The 22,761-nt window shown below is 41.1% G+C and overlaps 1 protein-coding gene across 3 annotated transcripts in view; it reads right to left on the bottom strand.

The window, feature by feature from the left end:
* Window positions 1-215: 215 nt before the first annotated feature.
* HSPA4L (heat shock protein family A (Hsp70) member 4 like) overlaps window positions 216-22,761 on the bottom strand; it is a 29,080-nt gene continuing 6,534 nt past the window's right edge. Inside the window, exons 3-20 of one of the 3 annotated variants that reach the window (XM_069855211.1) lie at window positions 21,474-21,614; window positions 19,848-19,970; window positions 18,100-18,199; window positions 16,233-16,366; window positions 14,842-15,086; window positions 14,678-14,754; window positions 13,366-13,517; window positions 12,355-12,461; window positions 11,274-11,407; window positions 9,864-10,066; window positions 8,539-8,586; window positions 7,472-7,573; window positions 6,685-6,822; window positions 5,720-5,845; window positions 4,862-4,969; window positions 4,322-4,441; window positions 3,640-3,801; window positions 216-3,205 (exon numbers count right to left, since the gene is read on the bottom strand). In XM_069855211.1, the coding sequence (XP_069711312.1) occupies window positions 3,011-3,205; window positions 3,640-3,801; window positions 4,322-4,441; window positions 4,862-4,969; window positions 5,720-5,845; window positions 6,685-6,822; window positions 7,472-7,573; window positions 8,539-8,586; window positions 9,864-10,066; window positions 11,274-11,407; window positions 12,355-12,461; window positions 13,366-13,517; window positions 14,678-14,754; window positions 14,842-15,086; window positions 16,233-16,366; window positions 18,100-18,199; window positions 19,848-19,970; window positions 21,474-21,614 (2,415 nt within the window). In that variant the 3' untranslated portion in view covers window positions 216-3,010. The remainder of the gene's footprint in view (window positions 3,206-3,639; window positions 3,802-4,321; window positions 4,442-4,861; window positions 4,970-5,719; window positions 5,846-6,684; window positions 6,823-7,471; window positions 7,574-8,538; window positions 8,587-9,863; window positions 10,067-11,273; window positions 11,408-12,354; window positions 12,462-13,365; window positions 13,518-14,677; window positions 14,755-14,841; window positions 15,087-16,232; window positions 16,367-18,099; window positions 18,200-19,847; window positions 19,971-21,473; window positions 21,615-22,761) is intronic. The other 2 variants (XM_069855212.1, XM_069855213.1) reach the window with 2 other exon arrangements.

Raw genomic sequence — 22,761 nt, 5'->3', positions numbered from 1 at the left:
AGAAAGCCTTAAATCGGATGTAGAACAACCAGGAGCAACCTGTGTTTGGTAAGACAAATTAATTCTAAAGCCATTTTATTGAGCAAGACCATTAATGGCTCGAGAATTGAGAGAAACAGCCCTCAGTCTAGGAGAGAAGTTTTTGCTGGGAAAACAAAGTGTTTATGCTGTTTTGTAACTGAACTTTCACATGAAGCTGCAGACTGTGATTAAGATTTTTCTTTCAGAAAACAAAACTCCACTGCCATTACAAAGAGACCTTTGCCTCCCATTCTTTATTTTTGTGGGATGGAGGGAACACTTTCAAACATTAGAAATGTGTCTTGCCCTCAACAGAAAGGCTCAAATAAGACATCAGCAACAAACAGCTGCTTCGAAGATACACAAGATGCAGAGCAGAGTTACTGCTGCTGGTTCCCTAACGAGACACAACCTTCTGTGTTCCAGCACGCTCATTGTGGTGCTCTCAGGGCAGTCCCAGGCGGACTCACTTGCCGAGTCTGATGCACTAAACGTCATCTTTACGTTGTGCATAGGTTAGATACATCCTCAAGAACCTTACCTCTGCATCCTGGTAAATTTTCCTCTTTGTAACAGAAAACAGATCACACGGTAACGAGGCAGCTGTTCACAAAGAACAATTTTGCCCTTTCAAATGGGATTCTTAACATGTACATCGGCAACCAGCTGCTACCGTCAGCCTGTGGGTAGCATTCCTCTCCACCAGGGATCTAGAGACAGAACAGATGCACAGCAAAACACACCTATTCTAGTAAGAAAACCTTACTACAATTGCTTGTCTTAACCGGATCTGCGCTTAAGCTTGCGACATTAAGCAGCTGTAGAATTATTCCAGCCTTTATGCATAAGAGTTGCCTCAGGCATTTGTAATGGAATATTAAGCACCCGATGGCCATGGGCAGCACATTTGCTGTTCTTACACGTGGCCTTTGAGCTACTGGAGAGCTTACACGGGAGCTTTCCCGTGTTGGAGCTCCTCTGCCAGGTATCAGGAAGTCTACTGGACAAATGAATGGATGGGTAGGTGGGTTTTAGGAAGCCGATACTTAAGAAAGCGCCTCACTACACTGCTGTGGTAAAGCCATCACGACATCCATGATATTAAAGCCTACAGGACCAAAGCGAGCTCAGCCAGGTATCGACTTAAAAGTTGGGACAACAGACACGGAGGTGCGGTTGTCCCCTCACTGCCAGGCAGGCATGATCACAGTGTCAGAATTCAAGACTGAGGTTGCAGCTCTCTTCAAGGTCACTCAGGTTTTGTTCAAGGGCTTTAAATACGTAAACTCGAGGTGCCAGATGGTCCGGCAAGTGGCTGTGGAGAGGAGGAACAGCAGAGCAAAGTACAAATGTCTCAGTCACCTGCTGTCAGTCATAAAGGTACAATTCTAGCCCAGGATAATATACGGCTGTAAATAATGCTCTCTTCTATATATTTTCACAGGAAAAAGCAAGAATAATTCACCGCTATCAACTCTAGCCTGGCTCACAGATCACTCTTTCTGTAGAATGGAGCATGAAGGGCACGGTTGCAGATATAGTATCTGCCACAGCCAGAAACAAGTGTGGCCCTTGTTCACAACAGCAGCAAGCTGGTACAGAACTGCTGCTGGAATGTCGATTAACACCTCAGCATCGGAATGCATCGCTGCAAGGGAGTTCAAGTCACTGACGTGTTAACACTGCAGCGGATCTCAGTCTCCGAAGCTGACTTGACTAAGAACCCACTTTTCATAGAGCAGCTCATGCCTGTTCTGGGAGCAGAAGGGACAAGTACCCTGCTCAGGGATGTGCTGTTAGTACCTCCACAGCTGACAGAAGCGTTTGGAACACGTGAACATACATTGGACCCTGACAAAGTCCAAGATGCATCAAAGAAAACAGTTACTCAACTGTGCAACAGATGCGTTCATCAGATCAAGTAAATGGCCAACAACAGTTGGTAAGCTATGCGAGTTCATCAAGTAGATTCCAACTTTGGGGTAATAACATCCACTTCGTAAGCTCTCTCGTTTAGATCCTTGACCACAAGGTTTGTGTGCTGACTACTGAGGCTTAAATAAGCTCTCGGCATTTCTTTTCAAGTTTGCAACAAGGAACATCTAGGCAACCTCACAATCAGGGGGGCAATACCCAGCTCGCGCAGCACCGTTTCTGCTGTTTCTCCTCCCCCGCACATTCACAACAGAAGAATTGGAAACAGTAACATGTGCAACAAGACACCTTCAAGGGAAAGCTATGCAACAGTCCTTGTATATCTAACCCCTTCATACTATAATCGTTAGCATCACCGTAAGGACAGTACGTTATGTACAGCGATGTGCACCGAGACCATTCACTGCAGCTCAGCACACGACAGCCAGTTTGACACCAGTTTGTAACTAAGATTGTTAGTGGTATATGGGAATCTAAAAAATGTTTAAGCTTGTATTATTCAGTTTGTATGAAAAAGACCGTACAATTCTCATGGTACATCAACAAGATGGACTAATATGCTGACTAACCTCTATTTTAATATTTAAATTATAACAATACAATAACTAGAAAAGGTCAGTGCTTCGAGTGACAAGTTTTGCCACTTCAATTCCAATATTTTTCCAAAATAAAGATGCAATTAGATCTACACTTGAGCATCAGTAGTGCAATACAGTATCCTTTCCTGAATAAAGGAGCTGAGGTTTATCCACAATAAAAGCTTTAAATAAGGTAGATTGTTGCCATTTATATATCAATTCTGTACGTTTGATATAAAATATATTGGGAAAGCTTAAACTGACTTATACAATCTACATTTGGCTAAAGCTCCACATAAGCAGCATCAGTGGAAATGAACAGAGGTGTACTTGATATAAAACACTTTCAAAACTACTCAGCAACAATGACAGAAGGTTGGCTAAGAATAACTGAACATCGGAGGTGTGTACCAGACAAAAAGAATGGACCCGGTGGTTACTTGCACTATTTTAATGAAGTAAAAGAAATGCAAGATTTAGTCCACTTCCATTTCTCCAGGCGGTTTGGTCTGCTGAGAATTGTCCTTCGCTGGTTCTGGTTTTGTTTCCGTTCCGCTCTGTCCGTTCACTGGTCCGTTGTGTTCCCCGTTGGCTTTTGACTGCCCATCGTTGGGAGGTTCAATCTTCGGCTTGGGCTTGTAGATGATGGGATTACAGAAGCTATCCAACTCCTGGTTTAACAGAAGCGAGAGAGCAAGTTCATTCAGTGGCACAGTAGCTGCATTAAACTAGAACATCTCAAACTCGTTTCAGGTTCACACTGACCTGGAATTTAATTTTCAAGGACTAGACTTTTCAATTCTATCAGGTGGAGAAACTTAAACCAAAACCTTTCCCTAACTAAAGAGCTTCTGATCTGCTAAAAGCCTAGATGGCAATCCATTTCCTGGCAAGCCTGGAGTGGGAACTCAGGCTATTTTGAAAAGGATTATTCAGAAATAATGCCATGCATCAAGAGCCAGCATTGAACATCGATAAAACTGCTGCTGCATCTTTTCATAGCTTTAAAATCCCTGCAGCTGTAACAGTCTAGGTCAAGCCAGAGGCAAGAATCTTGTTAAAGAAGAATGTATTAAATGCAACACGTGCAATCATTTCATTTTACCTTAGATTTTGCCAGTATTTCTGCCACTTTGACGACTGGATCCTGAGTTAGACTGAGCTTGTTCTGGGCGTTCATCTTGCCGTTCAGCCAATTCATAGCCTCATTAACGTATTTTTCAACTTTATCCATCTCAGCAGGATCTAGGTGATCGTATTTTTCGTCCTAAGGAGAGAGAGATAGATTTATATCGATTATTAACATACACTTCTCGCCCAGTTAAGAACTGAATGGAAACATAATAAAATAGGATAACACTGCTCCAACCCTACAGAAATAGTTTTAAACAAGCACTGAGTGTGAAGAATGGCTGTAGAATGATACAGACTAATCTTAAGCACTCACTGCTGAAATGCAGGTCAGCAATGAAGCTGCAAGGAAAAAAAAGCACCTGAGATTTTTCTGTAGTTTGATCACCTGAGCCCAAGTCTTGCAAGTCACAGAAACAATGGTTTGAGATACCCATTTCAAGTGGTACAAGTCACCATAAAAACATGACTATGTTTAATAGAAAAAGAAAAGAAACAAGTTTTGCTGGCGATCCAGGTTTAGAAATTCTCAGGATCACAGCCACAGTAAAGCACCTTAACAGATAATCCTATAGGATTTCTTTTTAAACACAAACAACTCTACAGCCAAACTCGAACACCTGTAATAGTTCATTCCTTATATAATTTGCTTCTACCTTATTCTTGTAGGCTTCTACTGCTTTCATAAGGAGCTGAATCTTCTTTCCTAGTTCATTTAAAACTTTTGGTCTCTCTTCATGTTCCATGTATCTTTCCTGAATAGGCTGTCCAAATTTCTGCAAACAGAAGCACAAAGATCTTTACAAACTACAAGTTTACTTTGCGCTGGTCCAAGAATAAAACGCAGCATCAGAAGGAAGGCTGCCTTGAACTCCTTTTCTCACCCACTCAAGAGCCTAATCTTTGTGTTTTGCTTTAGCACAACAAAACCCCCCAGAAATTTAAACACAGGAGTAGTGCCTGTCCTTATTAGGCTTTGTATTTTGCAGCTATTTTCAGCAAAAAGAGCATTTGTAACAATGCATTTGGAAGAGAAACAAGACAGGATTTACATGGATGGTTTGGTTTTGAAGTAGTTTCATCTGAAAACATCCCTCATTAAAGCAGCTTTGCTTACTTAACCACTCAGATTTATACAAATACCTCCAATGCCAAACGTGCACACGAGTCTTCTGGAAAGTAACTTAAAACCTTACTCTTAATTCCTGAAGCTTATCCATGTACACTTGTTTAGGCTGGTCCTCTCCATCTTCATAAAGCCAATTTTCTGTGTCCTCCAGCATCAAGGTCAGCTTGTTTGAGTCCTATGAAGTAAGTTAGGGATACTCTAGGTCAGAAGGGAACGCGACAAATGAGATTCCTCCCCCCAGCACACAAAGAAACTGCTCCTACTCAAAAAAGACCATTATATTGGTTTAAAACTGTGAAGGAAAATGGGAATTAGCAGACTCCAAAGCCAAGACATCACAGAATTGTAAGAAGCGGGACAGCGCTGCTAATCCCTTTTGCAGGCGAAGTTTACTGGAGTTAGAAAGCTTCAGGATTGATTTCATAAGAAAGCACACGCATCTCAACATCCTTGCATATTATCTTTATGTGGGAATTTCTGCTTCTCAGATTCTCCGACAGCAGAAGAATAGACAAATTGGGACAACTATACATGTAAATGAAGTTAAAATTGTTTTAACTGGACTCTACTGGCTATAACCAAAGATTTTTATCTTTAATTATTTTGATTTTACTCCCACCCACTCACGTCACTCAGCAGCTCAGGGCGATCTGTCCTGCTTTCCTACCTCCACCATACGATTTTTACTTTCCACTTGCATCCCCAGTCTTCCCTTGCCACTGAGAAACTTCTTGGACAACAAAGAACTCCGTGTGTTTGCATGTGAAATAGACGGAGTTTAAGCTTCGCTTCTGTGAACTGAATCCATTTCATAATTCAAAACAAGTCCAAGAGACCCCTGCAGCCTCCACATAACCCACGCTCAAAAGCTGTAAGTACAGAGGGTTTTTTTTCCCAACAGCTGAAACACACAGGCGACTCTTACTTCTGCAGTGATGAATTTCTCAAAGACTCCACACAATTTATCTCTGAAGTCATACACATATTCTTCAACAGCATTCTTCGCATCATTTCTTTCTTTCTCAAGCTTGTCTTGCATCATCATCTTCCCCTAGGGCAGAGAAAAACTTATTTAAAACTAAAAGCATTTCATCTGTCAGGCTTAACAATTGCTCTCTTGAGACTGTACCACAGGACTTTGCAGAAGCCTGCTGACAGTTACCAATTAAAAATGTCACCTTTCTCTAAGTCACTTTCACTGCAGGCAGAATGGGAATGGAAGGTGTTTGGCAAGTGCTTCAGCACAAATGGATCAGGTATTAATTATGATCTGACCACCACAGCAGGACTAGCAGGAAAGGCAAATCTTGACTCTGGTTTGGAAGTCACCAAGCCTCATTCTGCCCTACAAAAATTCATGTTCTATTCTTCAGACTGACCAGCTTTCAGAGAGGAGCTGATGCTGGTGGGATCTTTACAGACACAGAGCTCAGAAAAACCCTCTGAAAGGCAGGTTTTCTGTATGTTGTAATATTTCCCTGGGGGTGTAGGACTTGGAAGGGCAAACATGTGACATAACTGAAGGGCACGGCCTCTGTAAAGCACCAAAAAACCATGCAAATGCTACTCCTGACCAGCATCAGATCAGTCAGTAACAGCGTTCCTGTAACTTACTGTGCAGCCACCTTTACCGGCAACCCTGGGCACCTCCTGCCTAAGAACAGAACTGATGCTTCAGGTGATGACAGCCTAACAGGTCAAACTCAGACATCTGGGTACTTAAGCCTAGCAATACAGATTAATTTACCCCAACACCCTAACCAAAACAACCCCCCTTACAATGAAGGGCAAACCCCAGGGAATTCTAAATTAAATACTAAAGTTTATTGTTGCAAATACCTTCTGGATAATTATTTACAGAATGTTAATTGGAGCGGTCATGCTGCTTACCTCATTTTCTATGTAGCAATTGACCAGATCTTGTCCCAGTTGCCTGTAGAGGGTGGCCTGTATAGGAAGGTCAATACTCTTCACTTTTGCTTTAGCCTTTGTCTGGGCTGAATGATCTTGTTTGTCTGCAGAAGCAGCCTGTAAAAAGATTTATACTATTACCCCCGGAGGTGTTGAAGGCCAGGTTTGATGGGGCCTTAGCCTGATCCAGTGGGACCTTTTCCCTGCCCCTTGTCGGGGTGGTGGATCTGGATGGGCTTTAAGATCCCTTCCAACCCAAACCATTCTATGATTAAGAACATTTTGAGAATAGAAATATTACTACATCTGTGCTTGAGGCGCACAAACTGAACTAGCAAGACAGCTATAAATTAACCACATATAAATAAGCACCTTAATTATTCCTCTCCTCTTTGGAATCACCACTACCTTAGTTTTGAGCTAAACTGGTGGAATTTAATTCCTTTAAACACAATGTCAAGAGCTGTTGAGAAAACCTGTTCAAAAGCTAACAGCACTGCATATTCTTCTTCAGAATGTTTCGTAAGTTGCCCTGCATTCCATCTTCATCATAAAACTAGGTTAACAGAAATCTGCTTCAAAGGATTCATCACCTACTATGTTGAAAATGAAAGTGCTAAGGTAGGATTCCTAAATTAACCCTTGTGATACAGCTGTACTCCTCTAAATACAATGTTTGCAACAAGTAAGACTTGGAGAACACCGGGGAAAAAGAAATATCTAAGGGAAGCAACATTACATTTCCTTATCAATACTGAATACGAACTTTTGCTTCGGTTCCTGAATTTTCAGTTTCCTCATCTGCTTGATTCTGTTGTTCAGCTTGACTTTTCTGAATACCTTCATCTTGATCAACCTGCATTTTATCCTAGAAAGAGAGTTACAGAACTGAATGCAAGCATTTGCTGTACAATTGAAGACTGATGTTAATTGTACTATAAAGACCTAAGAATCCATCTTAAGACTGATTCACCACCTTTAAACAGGCACTTTGGTAAAGTATTTGTATTCATATCTTCCTCAAACTAAACAGAAATTCTGTTTTGCCTGTCCCCCTTGAAGTAATTATGATGTTGCCATCTGTCCCCTTCTTAAAGAATTACACCAAGCCCTGCAAATACTCCATTTTATATTAGAAATAAATACATATAAAATGTGTGCAAAGAACATTCTAGAAACACCACCAACACAGGCAACAACGATAGGTTCTCTATGGAACAGTCAGAACTTTGACCTCGGATCATTTTTCACCTGAACTTTCAAGTTTGTAATCCAACCTAGAAGTAATTTAGTCATTTTAATTGCTACCTGTATCTCACAGGACCATAAAAATTAAGTTTCTGTAGTAGCCTCTTAGAGCACCAGACTAACTGTGTTCCCTCTCTGCCACTCAAAATCCAATGGATAAGTTTTCAGGATGACTCCAATACTCGGACACCCAGAGCATCAATAAATAACGAGCTGTGGCTGAGATCTGAAAGGTCTAAGATTACTTTCATTACAAGCAATTAAGACTTCTGGATTCACAAACTACCTACAATAATTTACTATTAGTTCTGTGAAATACCACGAAGTTATTTAAGCATTTCAGACTCTAGCACAGGTGGGTATGTTGCAGTTTGTCTATGTTAATTGATTCATCGAGTTTTTAATGATGAAAGTTGAAAACAAGGCTACTCTTACCCAATTTAAGTTTTGTTCCTTCACCGTAGGAAAAAACAAAGCCTCATTTACTGTTCTTACTGTTCACACAGAAAAGGCAACAACGGGAGGGAACTGCTTTGCCTACACAGAAAAGCTAGAAGGGGAAAACAATACAGAGACACCACAAACCTCCTCCTCAGAGTCGAGGGTACCATCCTCAATAAGGAAAGGTGACTGCTGACAAGCACCATTGTAAAACAGAAGATGCGTTAGGTGAGTGGCAGTGCTACACAGGGAAAGCCTGAGGATGGAAGGGTTTAATCCTCTACTAACACAGCGTTTCCCACTTGTACACAAACATCAGGCACAGGGAACTGCATCATGTTTGAGAATTCAAATGTTCAGACTCCTGGGAAGCAGTATCATATCTAAGGAGTTGCCTCTATCAATTACGCAACGCTAAGGGCGTAACCGCTTGCTCCAATTCCTGTAGCACATTGGACTGACGTGGGAAAAGCTGCTAAGGACACATTTTAAAAGATAATGACAAGAAATGCATTCCCCCCTTCTTCTAAATAAACGTGCTGAGTGTTTGCTTTCTGTGCAGCCTTATTCCTGGAGGAACGCCCCCCTCCGTATGCCTGACGGCCCGTGAGCCTGGACATTGCTGAGCACCGTGCAATCTCAGAAAGGCAGCAGGAGTGTGAAGCAGCAGCTTGCCCGCTGCTTTATCCTTGTTTTCTCTATGCTGTCATCTCTCCCCTGTGAGCTGTGACGTAACCCAAATCCCAAACTATAGAAGGGCACAAGGGAAGAAGAAAGGCTGCTACGGCCACTGCTGCTGTGCTGTTCCCAGCTGCAAAGCTCTCAACTCTACAGCGTCAATACAACAGCTTCAGCTCGCTGCTGTCTCATCTACTCCCTGTATGTGGGGCGCTATCAAGAAAGCTGAATCCCCTGTGCACCAGAACATCATTTTGTTCATTTCTCACTTTCAGCAACAAAGCTGTTGTGCATTTATTTCCAGTAATTGTCCCCTTTGGGCTTACAAGCCAGTTTGTAAGAACTATCAACACTGAAGTACTTACAGAAGTGCCCTCATGAAAGGATGTTTGCAAAGAACAAGCTTTACATATGTAAAGAAATACCACAGATATTTTACTCCATGAAAATGCAGTGCTTGAGGAAAACAAACCCTTCATGATTCATTTGTCAACTGCTCTTATTACATACATTGCTCTTGAGAGCAATACCAGGTAATGCTAAAACAGTAGTGAGGGCAAAGAACAATGAAAACACTAAGATGTCCTTTAGGGTCTGGCATTACATTCTTTTTTGGTTTCTTACTACTCCATGTCACCATAATAACCATGGAGAAAGGTGTTACATAACTGAAGAAGTAATTCAAGGGTGGAGAAGTCCTAATTGTCAAATCCTATACTCTATGATTTAATCTGTAATTATTGACTCCTGCCAGAATTACAAGGTGTGTAGGTATTTACAAGTTTACATACCAGCTCATCATCTCTGCCTTGGTTCTTACTTGAGGATTCGGTGTCCATAGGTGTGTCATTGTGATCTCCCTCGACGTTCTGCTTCTCTATTATAGAAGCGTTCGCCACGCTGAAAAGGCCGTGAATGTTGACACGCACTTTAACCTTTACTTTGGAATTTTCACCATCGTGTTGGGGACCAACATTTTGAATAGTGAAACGCCCTTGGAAAGAAAACAAAAACCGTTTTAATTGTTGTTCCAAAAGTAGTGAGAGGGAAAAAAGAAAGAAAACATTCCTTGAAGGCTCTTAATTTAATTAGCAACTTCATGTAAATTAAATAAACTGTTTGCATACTTTGCAATTAGTTGTCAATTCTACAATATAAACAGCAGCCAGATAAACTAAAACCTGGTTCCCCAATTAGTAACAGTTCACTGATAATTAATAAATGGTTTTGCTTCATCTGTATCTCATAAGTCAAGATAAAGTGTGTTCTAGTTCTCCCTTGCCTTCTCTAACCATCACACTAGAAAAATAACTGATTCATTTGAGTGGTTTCTTTCATCCACCTAACTCAAACTTTACACTGGAAAATAAAACATTAACAGAGATACAAGATTCTATTTGAATTCGGCAACATGGATGCACTACACATTCTGGAGAATGAATAATGCTTATCAAGGCTTCTGGAAGCAGCAAGGTCAATACTTTTATTTTGCCACTTGCTGGAAATCTGAATGTAAACAATGCAGACTGCGCAAAACTGAAGGAGAATGTTCTTTCCAAAAGACAACGGACTTCTTGCATAGACAACACACAGGGAGCACCGAGTTTGTATGTGATTCATAAAACAGGAAAAATTACGACCTAGTTTAAAGACCCTGAAGAGTCTACATTAATAACTGCAAGCAAGGCAGATGGCACGAGTAAGTTTCCTAATAGTCTGGACTCTAACTAGAGATGCTTAAGCTCAAGAAATGCCTGTCTTGTACGGTCTCAGAAACAGAGACACGACAGGTACCTGTCTGGATAGATAACTGTCTACTGCTCATGGGGCATTTGCTCCAAATTCTTTGAAAAATCCAGGCTGGCAGGCACATAAGATCCTTATACATTTTATAGAGGTTGAAAGGACCAGAAAAAAGAGCACTGAACTCCTTATGCCTACATTTCTTAAAGCATTCAGGAACAGTGAAGGCAGATCGAACAAAGAAAGTAAATTTTTTCAGCAACTGTCAAAAGAAGATGTCAATCCTGTTTGATCGCTGCATCTAAATCAAGACAACTAAGTCTTTCTAAGGGACCTAGGCTCTTCTACAACCAAGGAAATATGGAAGTAACATCTCTTAAAAAAAAAAAAAAAAAAAAAAAAAGGAGAACCACATTATCAACAGGAGCTGGGTAAAGGGTTTCAATTTGTGTCCTTACCTATTCTGGAATCAGGATAAGGCACTTCATGCGGATGGGTATAGTAAGCTTCCAGGTCAAAAGGCTCTTTCTTGTGAAAAGTAATTACTTTTGAGAATGGAGCAGCATGGTTCTTACTGAAGACTTCACACTCCCTAAAGCCGGAAAATATTAGAATTATAGAGTCATTAGATTGGAAAAGACCTCTGAAATCCTTAGCTCCATCCATACCTGTTCACTACTAAACCATGACCCTGAGCACCTCATCTGCCAGCTTCTGAACATCTCTAGGGATGGTGACTCAACCACCTCCCTGGGCAGCCTCTGCCAGTGCTTGAGAACCCTTTCTGTGAAGAAATTTTTCTTAATGTCCAATCTAAACTTCCCCTGATGCAGTTTGAGAGGCCAGCACCCTCCTCTCCACAACCTCCTTTCAGGTAGTTGTAGAGAGCAATGAGGTCTCCCCTCAGCCTCCTCTTCTCCAGGCGAAACAACCCCAGTTCTCTCAGCTGCTCCTCCTAAGACTCATTATTCTCCAGCCCCTTCACCAGTTTCATTGCTCTTCTCTGGACTCGCTCCAGCCCCTCAATGTCTTTCTTACAGCAACGGGCTCAAAAATGAACACAGTACTCAAGGCGTGGCCTCACCAACACTGAGTACAGGGCGAGAATCACTTCCTTGGTCCTGCTGGCCACACTGTTTCTGATACAATATTAAGGAAGATTAAACCACTGAGCATGACATGACATAATAAAGTCCAAGGTATGTTAATAATAAGCAGCCATGATAACCAAGCAGCTAAATAATTCACTTTAAGTCAGTTTATGACAGAAGTTGCAGGCTGAATGCCTGGAGATCTCAAAGTCAGACTACGCATTCTACATCACAGTTTGCAAAACCTAAGTGACTTCACATTATCATTTTTTAATTAAATCTATTTCCAATTATTAAGCAGACAATCAAGGGTTATAGTGCAAAATAAGAAAATTAAAACTTCTAGTGGGTGAGGGGTTCAAAGTCTGAGGCCTGGTCTTCCCTATAGTTCCACATCTGTCTTTACATATGCAAATACGCACTTGTTAGTAGGCATCGTACAACTTACCCCGTTCCTTCTTCGCAAGATGATTTCCATCGTAACGTTATAGAATAAGGAACAACATCTGTGATGGAAAATTCACGCACTTTAAAAGCTGGGGAAAGAATTGCACACTAGAAAAAAAACAAAGACCAAAATTTTGTTATATCCATGCAGTCAAAAAAACCAGCAAGTAAAATAACTAATATCCAAGTGCAAAAAGGTTACCGTTCATCTAGGTCACAGGAATCACAGAATGGTTTGGATTGGAAGGGGCCTTAAAGACCATCCAGTTCCAACCCCCTCATTGTGAGGAATTTCTTCCTGATGTCTAATCTAAATCTTCCCCTTGCAATTTAAAGCCACTCCTGTCACTCCATGGCTGTGTAAACAGTCTCTCCCCAGCTTTCCTGTAGGGGCCCTTCAGGCCACTATCAGGCATCCCTGGAGCCTTCTCTTCTCCAGGCTGCACAACCCCAGCTCTCCCAGCCTGTCCCCACAGCAGAGGTGCTCCAGCCCTCGGATCATCTTCATGGCCTCCTCTGCACCCGTCTCAACAGTTCCATATCCTTCTGATGTTGGGGATTCCAGAACTGACACAACACTCTAGGTGGGGCCTCACAAGCAGGACATGGAGGTCCTGCTTACCACAGGACTTTTAACAGAAATTTCTTATACTTAGTATAAAGTTAATTGAACTTGAAAGACTGAACTGAATTAAAGTAGCAGGAACAGATGCTGCTTCCCCAGTGTCTGTCACTGAAGATGCCCAGCAAAGGCTCCAAATGGCTACACAGAAGTGGAACAGCGCAATTTGGGTCATCAAATTTAACAGGTCTGTAACACTGAAAACCATACTACAAATTACTGAATATAATTCAATTGTTTCTGACATGGTCACTGTCACCGACTGCTGAAAGAACAAGCAAGCCTCTATGTCTTGTTTCAGCTACAGTACCTTTTGCTTACAGTTAGTTGTATTTCGTTAGCACATGATGTTAAAGAAGCAATACCGAAGTTTAATTTCATTAGCTATACCTGCAAGGCACAGCCTCTTGCAACAGCTTCGTCAGCATTTAGCGTGGTGCTTATCTCTTTACAGAAAAAGTTAGAGATCTGTTCTTTCACTGCTGGAATTCTGGTAGCCCCACCCACTATTTCTATACTGTAGATATCTTCACGCTGAAGTTCTAGAAAAGAGAGCACAGGGCCTTAAGTTATCATCACGATATCAAAAAGCTGTCGTTGGACAACAACAAAGATCGACTGTTGATATTACCTAAACACTGTGACAAGCACTGAATATATTTAACAGTCGACAAGATCTATAAACCTGATTTTTCATGATGTGTCCTATTAAATCTCATTGTCCCTCCTGCAGGCTACAAAGATTCCTAGCTACATAATCCTGGAAAAATGCAGAAGCCAAGCATCAGTAACGACAGCTGCTCTTTAAAATGCATCGTCCATGTGCATCCCCCTTCCAGTGTGCACGTAATTGGATTTTCTTTGGCAGCCCTGCTCTGCTGGGCCTCACCCTCCCAAACAAGAAGAAAATTAAACACAAATACACCTCATTTTATGTTCAGCTTAATTTTGTGCGCCAATAAAGAAAAGTAAAACACTGAACTGAAAATATATCATAAATACTAGACACTGCTTGCAGGGTAACTTTTTATTTCTGATGCAGATGTGTGCACAAAGCGATCTCAAGCAACTGTCAGTCCTTGAACAGCTCTGCTCAGCAGCCACGCAGGCTCTTATTTCCTGTATTAGCTAGCTGGCCAAGTCATGAGATAAGCAAAGTCCTTCCCTTTCTTTTAGCTGAGGATGCTAGAACTGGGGGTAAAACCTTTTCCTCTGAAAGTCTAATTCTCTCCTTTGTACTATATTAGGAAAAAAAATGTTATTTGCACATGCTTTAGATGACTTCTTTCAAGAATACACTGTCAAATTCTCAGGTCAGTGAGGACATGTATGTATCGCATATGGAACAGGCTGGCCGGGCAGTCACAGAATAACAGGTTTTCTCATTGTAGTTTTGGTTTGTTTTATGTTTTTGAATACGATGATTTTTCAGAGTGCCAACCTTTTCCATTACTCAGGGTGGATGAGGGTCAATAAACCATGGTTGCAGAGTGATAGGTGCACTAAATGAGGCAGAAATGGGATCATGCATACATGGCAAGCATATGAATGGAACTTACATTTAACTTTTCAGTACTTAGCTTTGCAATTCTAATAAATACAAAAATATATTAAAAACATAATCATTAAAGAGATCTAGGATAACTGGATTACTAGTTACTTTCTTGAACCAAAAGCAGTACCTAAATGGACTCCTACTTACTAGCCTGATCCATGGCTGCTCTTAAAGGAGGTTCCACTCTGGACAGAAGGGCAGCACACAATTGCTCAAACTGAGCTCTGCAGGAACAGGGAAACGCATTTCGGATTACAAGACAGCTTAAAAACCACAATTCACTGTACTCTGCTGAATATAACGCAAAGTACCTGTTCATCTTACTGGAGACATCAAGGTCATTCATGAAGCACTCAATATTGAGTGGAAGGTCAGAGGCATTTGCACTCATAAGCTTCTTCAGTTTTTCACATTCCTGATACAATCGTAGCAGTGCTCGGGGATTCTCTTTTACATTCAGTTTGTATTTTGTCCTAAATTCCTCAGAGAAGTAGTCAACCAAAGCCTCATCGAAATTCCTGCCACCTAAGAAGGGGTCAAAGGTAGTAGCCAAGACCTGCAGAGAAGTGAAAGAACAAAGACTAAAAGCCATTAGACAATGCTTGTTTAGATATTGGGACAGCTTTCAAACAGACACTAGCTAAATAATGTGTTAATAAACACATTTAAAAAGAGGTTTTCTTATGATCTTCTATGCAATTGCCACAACTTAAAAAGATCACTCCTCAGTTTAGTTTCTGCACTCCCCAAATAAAAGACTATCACATCTACAATGCTATTTTCTAACACGCTGCAGCCCCTACCCAGTTTTTACTGGCTCACTAAAGAAAAGGCATTTTGAACCATCACAGAGCAATTCAGGGAGGTCAATGATTTCCCATAGTTAAGTTAGTTGCACAACTACCATGCTTATGAAACCACCAGAAACTGCGTATATTTCAGTGATGTAGAATGGTTTGGGTTGGGAGGGACCTTAAAGATCATCCAGTTCCAACCCCTCTGCCATGGGCAGGGACATCTCCCACTGGATCCAGCTGCCCAAGGCCCCATCCAACCTGGCCTTGAACACCTCCAGGGACGGGGCAGCCACAGCTTCCCTGGGCAACCTGTGCCAGTGCCTCACCACTCTCACTGTCAGGAGTTTCTTCCTAATGTCTAATCTAGATCTTCCCCCTTCCATTTAAAGCCACTCCCCATTGTGGTATCACTCCATGCCCTTGTAAAAAGTCCCTCCCCAGCTTTCCTGTAGCCCCTTCAGGTGCTGGAAGGTCACTATCAGGTGTCCCTGCAGCCTTCTCCAGGCTGAACAACTCCAGCTTTCTCAGCCTGTCCTCATAGCAGAGGTGCTCCAGCCCTTGGATCAGCTTCATGGCCTCCTCTGGATCTGTTCCAACAGTTCCATCTCCTTCTTATGTTGGGGGGACACACACACACATATTCCTAACGTGGCACAAAAACTGTGCAGTATGCTTAATATTTAAGCGCTTTTCAGAACACTCTTTGGGATACTTAATTTTCCATTTTATACAGCTTAATTTGCTGAAATAGCCAACAAAACCAGAAAGGCTTTGCATTCAATGTTTCAAAAATTTGCTATAAGACATTTATTTAGTTTTTTTTAAATAATACCTTCCCACAGAACAGCATTTGGAGCATCATTCAATTAAATACTTCAGGAATATGGGGTTTTACAGAAGATTACCTTCAGTTTTCCCTTGTTGAAAGCACAGATCGAAACCTGATATGCAGAATGCCCCATATCTACAAAGACCACGTTTCTTGGCTTCTCTTCCAAGGCTGGCAGATCTTGCTTGTATATTCCATAGGCCAGTGCAACTGAGAACCACAAGAAGAACAGGAAAGCTGTATACAACTGTAAAGCACACATTAAAAGCGCTCTAAAAGAAGGACACTACTTCTGTTTACTCCTTCTGAACAACTCCATTACTGTGCTCAAACAGAACATAAGGGTTGAAAGAATCGTAAGTTTTAGACCATTACGAGTCACCATGTTCATTATTTTCATTTCTCACTGTTTGATTTACAGTTTTACTAGTAAATTACCTCTTGTTCATTCATATAATTGACATTTCAGTATCCTATATAACCTAACATTTCTTTTCAACAAGAACTGGTGCTGTGCCTCTTCAAAGCACAAACTTAACTCAGTAGCATATGACCCATCATAAATTTAAATGTATAGATCAAGGATTTATCAGACTGGTTATTTTTTACTTCTGTTTAAGAATACTGTTTGTATATAAAGCAGCTCTTCACAAAAAATGTGAAGATGCTGAAAGCGCATTTTTCATTGTAAAGGCAGGAAATAGATGTCAGGTGAGGGTTTAACACTAAAGCATCGCCTTTTATCTCAGTCCCTCTTGCAGACAAATTAACATTGCAATCTGTGGAGCTGCACAGGTTAAGCTTCAGGCCTACACCTCTCCACTGAAATGGCTCACATTCAGTATTCGTCAGCTCAGCTTTGCAATATTCAATCATGCTTAAGAGAGAAAAAACGTTTTAGAAGACTAGTTTAGGCAAATCTAAAATTTTGATAGCAGCACTCATTTAGAACATTGGTTGAGACTTTCTAAAAGCAAACAGAATTTATATCAAGAAAAAATACTGGTTTAAACAGCTCCAGCTTCAGTTCCCCTTGAGTCAACATGCATCTATACCCTCCAATTCACCAAAACCAGAGGGCAGTAAACGAACTGCTCTATAGAAACAGCAGTCCGGCCAATGCTACAAACCGACAGGTTTGCCACAAGTTTAAACTGTCGTTATTCCACAGACTTCTGCTTGACTTAATTTGGCTATTTTGAGAAATCAGTTCAGGCTGTTCCTAAATATGATTAGCAAGTCTGCTTTCAGGACAAGCTCCATAAAAATGCAGTTTGTGGGGAAGCAGCTTTAAAGGATACATATTGAGAAGTTAAAAATGAAAAGTCTTTGGATTACGTGCTTTAAAATTTCCCTTCAACGTATTTAAATTCAAATAAATATTAGCTTATGATAAAAAAAAATATCTAATATTTCCAGATTTACTTTTACTCCAGCACACCCACCTTCCAGCAAGCTGCAAAGAAAATCTGAAGACCCCGCTACGCGCCTATGTTAAATGCTGCATTTCCTGTAATCTTTCAGATGCAGGTTACATCTACTAATATTATCATTTCATACAACAACTGAGAATTTAGGTCAGGTGCACAACCCAGCTGAACCACTAAGAGACTGTGAAGCTAGCTCAGGCCTTCCCGATGCAGCCACTGTAGCAACACAGATACTAAGCACAGATTCCAGCTTTATTTCAGAAGCAGGGTAGCTATTTTCAAGTGGTGCTGCATTCAAGTTAGCAAACCCAAACTCTCATTATGTTTCATCAGTACCGAGCGCCACCCCACCAGCACAGCTGCTGTGCTTCCAGTTTCCAAGCTGGATTGGGCAGCACTGGCCTGGATAGCTTTTTTCCCCAAGCTCCTTCTTGTGTAACAGGAGCTACGTCATCATCCTCACAGATTCAATAGCCCGAATGGGTAAAAATAAAAAGTGCTGCTGCCCTTTACCTGCTGTAGTTTCATTCATCAGCTTCAGACAATTTAATCCTGCAATCTGTGCAGCTGCCATTACAGACCTTCTCTCGGCGTCAGTGAAAAAACTGGGTACCTGTTTCCAAAAAATAATTACACAGGATATTATGAAGTACGGACTTTGGATGGGCTTTGAGGTCCCTTCAACTGAAACCGGTCTATGATTCTATGAAAAAAGCTCGGCAATTCATTTTACTGCATATTTTAATAAACACTTCACAATATGACAAAAATGAAGCAACATCCAGAGTTGTTTTAAACAAAGTAGATCTAAACACCAAGAAAAACCTGAAAAGGTTTTCTCAGATTCTTCTAATGAGTCTTTGATCTTAGAAACATTACCAGTTTCTGAGATTTGTGCAGCATTAAGGCAACACAATAAATATTCATACATAGCCCCAAAATAAGTTACCGCAGAAGCACCACAGTGGTGCTGGAACTAAACTTAGTGCTGAACTAAACTTTGTGTTACAAATTAATCTTTATCCATTTCCCAGTTATCACCTCCACCGCAGTGCCAGCCTACACTGTGCTACAATATTCAGTTCCACCAAAAATAGCCAAAGGACAATCAGGGACAATTAGAGCCCATCTAAGAACTGGCTGCGATCAGCTGGCACGTCTTCAACTTCAGTCATGCTTAAAACCTCAAACCACATTCGGTGTGTTTTGTCAGCTACCATCATGGTCTATTACCAAGGATCTTTCTTTGTGTGGGAGGTATTCTCTGTGTCTTTGCATAACATAAGGAAGCAAGGAAAAAGATCAAAGGAGGTTTCAAACAGCTAAAGCACACAGCTTTCCGGTTCCCATGTCTGTCTGACAGAGAAGGGATAACCCCACTACTCTCAGACTTCTCACCTGAGCAAGAGCAGAAGTGAAGCACTAAACAAAGACAATGGGAAAAGAAAACATTTCTGACTTCACATTGGGAATGAAACCTCCTGCCTTCGAACTCTGCCCTTACTCTTCCACTGTGGGTGAGGACACTAGCTAAAAAAAACCCAACAAACACAAACCAGCTCAATAAAAAGACCTTTTCAAACAAAGGCAGGTAGTTTGGGCTTCTCTAATCAGCTGTATTACCCTCAGAGCCACAAAGTTCAGGCTGCTCTTAACTACACTACAACCCAATGTTCAACTATGTAACAATGAAGAAGTTCAACAGGAATTTAGAATCATGGAATGGTTTGGGTTGGAAGGGACCTTAACAGACAGTTCCAACCCCCCTGCCATGGGCAAGGACACCTCCCACTGGATCAGGCTGCTCAAATCCTCATCCAACCTGGCCCTGAACACCTCCAGGAAGGGGATATCCACAACTTCCCTGGGCAACCTGGGCCAGTGTCTCACCACCCTCAGCGTGAAGAATTTGGGAAGGTTTTGGGAACTGAGGAAGACGCACTTACGTATAGGACGCTTCTCATTAACAGGAACTACAGTAATCAGGACCACTACACATCGCACATCGAGATAACCAGTCTGGATCAGCTTAGGTAGTACATTCTTTCTGAAAACACACTCTTGCTTTATCAAATTTGCCATCTTCTCACATGATTACAAAGTATCCTCATTTAGAAAATCCTATAATAAAGGCTCATTTTGGGGGGGATGTGATTTATATCTACCACTCGTCTCTCTTACCATTGCACCATGACATATGTGGTACTGGCCTACATGCAGCTGTCAATAAAAAGCACTGCATTAAATACATCACTACTTACTGAAATCACACAGTCCGCCACTGGTTTCTTCAAAGCACTTTCTGAAGTCTCTTTAAGTTTGGCCAATAACATCCCTGTAATCTGTTCCACCGCAAACAGTCTCTCTTCATCTAGGTATCTCACCTGAAACAGAATAGCAAGTCTGGAATAAATCATCTTGACTTTTGCCTAAGATTTGTGACTTGGACATTTTTAGTGATTTCGAGCAATGAAACCCAAGTCTAACACCAGACCCTGGACACAAGTAACTCTCCGTATCAATTGATGCTACGGATTTGTACAAACCATTAACAGTTCAGTTTAGCTGAAAATTGTTTCGTGGGAAACTTTAACACCTGCGTTATCTCAAGTGGCTGCTCACAAAGCCACAGTACTCTTCTTGTTAGTTTGGGAGTTTTAATTTAAAACAAAAATAAACAGAAAATGCATAATGAACATAGAATCACATCTGTCCAAACGTGACCTAAACCCAAGAGTTTTGCAGCAAACCCAAAGGACATTTGCTTCTTCCAAGGGTCACATGAGGCAGGGAAGGGGCAAACCAGGTGATTGTAACAGTCCTGCCCTGCTCGGGAAACGCATCTGAGTCTTCAAGCTTCAGATAAGGTCTATGTCCTCTCTAGCAACCCCAAATGCTCCTGTGCAGGGAAACCCAGGAAGACAAGCAGCAGCCATATTTGCACAGGCAATTAGTATGATAGGAGCAGGTATATGGAACAAAAACTCACTCTGTGTGGTATAAAATCCTGCCAGAAAGCAACCCAAAGTGCTCTGAGTGAGGATGACTTTAGATTGTCTGACTGAGCGAAATTTGCTTCGGAAGTGCGCTCCTGATCCGAATTAAAATGCTAAAAGATGGACACGTTCAGAGAATGAAGCCAGAAAGCCCAAACTTTGAGAACAGCAGTTTCTAGACATTTAGTTTAAAAATAACTTGTCTGGATTACATCTTCAAAGCACTGTCTCTTTTTTTTTCTCCCCTGAAACATGAGTCTCTGCATGCCTTTAAGACCTGAGCTCAGATGGAACTAATAATCACAACTGCAATTATACACATTTGAAGGTAAATCTGTTAAGGTGAAGGAATAACAACGTGGCTATAGAAAACTAACGATGATGAGAAACCTCAGACATCTCTGAGAAAGCACAATACTTGAGCAGATGTTACTGCAGGGAATAAAATGTTCTTCATCTCTTGGTTGTGACAGATTTATTACACCGACAGTTCTATTCAAGGTGAATGAAACAAACTTAACCTTTTTTGGGCTGAAAGCTATTACTATTTTATAGCACACCTACATGGGAAACAACACAATACCTATTTTACACTAATTTATTGCTAGACGACAAGAGTATGCAATGTGTAGCAGGTATTCTAGGTCTTCCTGCACACATGAAGTGAACAAATTGCAAGGAGAAATGTAGCAAAACTATGCTAAGGCAGGCTTTGCGAAAATAACAGGTGTTACTGTACTGGTTATCACTGAGATTTCCTTTCAAAACGAGCAAGAATATAGAGTTTTCTTAAGGAAAATTAAAAGCCAATTCAAGCAGGAAGTCAAGTGACAAAGTTCCACAGTGTTCACATCTGTCACTAAAGATCTTTTACCCAAAGCTCTAACTTACCTTTACTCCTACAGAGCCGTTGGGCATTTTCTGAAGTTCATAGGGAAGCTTGGCCCTTTCAGTTTGTATGTAAGGGTCTTCAAATGCTCTTCCATGCAGTTTTTTGAAGCCATGTAACGTATTTTTTACATTTGTGACAATCTGTGGAGAAGATAACTTATTTTTAATTACACACGACATGCAGAATACAGAAGACCACCCAGAAAGGAACTCTCATTACATTGGGCTTAATGAACATACTGAAGACCCACGTCAAGTTTCAGACATTTACTGGAATGCAAAGGGTGAGTGGGAGAGAAAGAAGCATCTGGTTTTTAATCTGTGGTCTCCATTAAAAAAAAAATAATCAAACTTCCTTCTCTCTTTAATATCCACTAGCTTGCTGCCATCAATTTTCACTGTACCTTTTATTTTAGAGGACCTTTCTGACAGGCAATATTTGAGATTGTATCACATACTGCTGCAATAGCTGTCTGCAGGAATAAATGACGTTATTGCCTACATTAACCTTAAATGAAGCTTCAAAAAATTAATGCCGTTTGACTTCCTTTAAAGTTCTCCTCAAATTCAGATCCCATCTGGAGATAAGGCCCTCCCACATCTATTCTCTCAATCATATTTCAATCTGACTACTTTAAGGACAAACTTTTAAGTAAAGAAAGGACCAGAACACGCACATCCTAACGCATACAATTTCTAAGCTATCAAAAGAAATTACTCCAGGGTGACTTACAAGATAAACTAGCCTGGTTTACCGGTCTAAATAGCGAGCTTCATAGCTGGGAAAAGTACTGACAGGACACCTTCTCATCAGCAAAGCTCAAGTGTTGAGCTCAGATAGAAAGGGTAAAGTTTCTCAGAATGAAAGTGATGCAGGCTCTGCACACACCGACTGCTCCCCTGGTACTACCAGGGAGCTCCACTACCTTTATAGTCACCAGGCAAATTTCCAGTTGCCTCTGCCCTACTCTAAGGGCAAGAAGCCCTCAGCATGACAACAAGACACATGGATGCAGGTTAAGACCTGACCTATTTTCAATCTGTAGCTTCACACTGGCTAGTATGACTTTTTACAGATTTTCCTTCCAAAGGAAGGCTTTCCTGGATTGTAAATTAATTTACAGAGGAGTAGAGAAATTTTACTTCTGTTCCAAGTTCCAAATTAAGACAGTAAATTTCTAGAATGTATTCAACTCCACATTATGAATAGCAACCGGTATCTGTACCAAATTTTCACTGTTCATCTTCAGTTTCAACTTTTCTAATAAGCACAGTATGCCTCCCAAAC

This window comes from Phaenicophaeus curvirostris, chromosome 4 (assembly GCF_032191515.1).
Source record: "Phaenicophaeus curvirostris isolate KB17595 chromosome 4, BPBGC_Pcur_1.0, whole genome shotgun sequence".
Lineage (NCBI taxonomy): Eukaryota > Metazoa > Chordata > Aves > Cuculiformes > Cuculidae > Phaenicophaeus > Phaenicophaeus curvirostris.
Note: the sequence above shows the minus strand (reverse complement) of the source record. Positions and strands in the feature narration are given on the sequence as shown.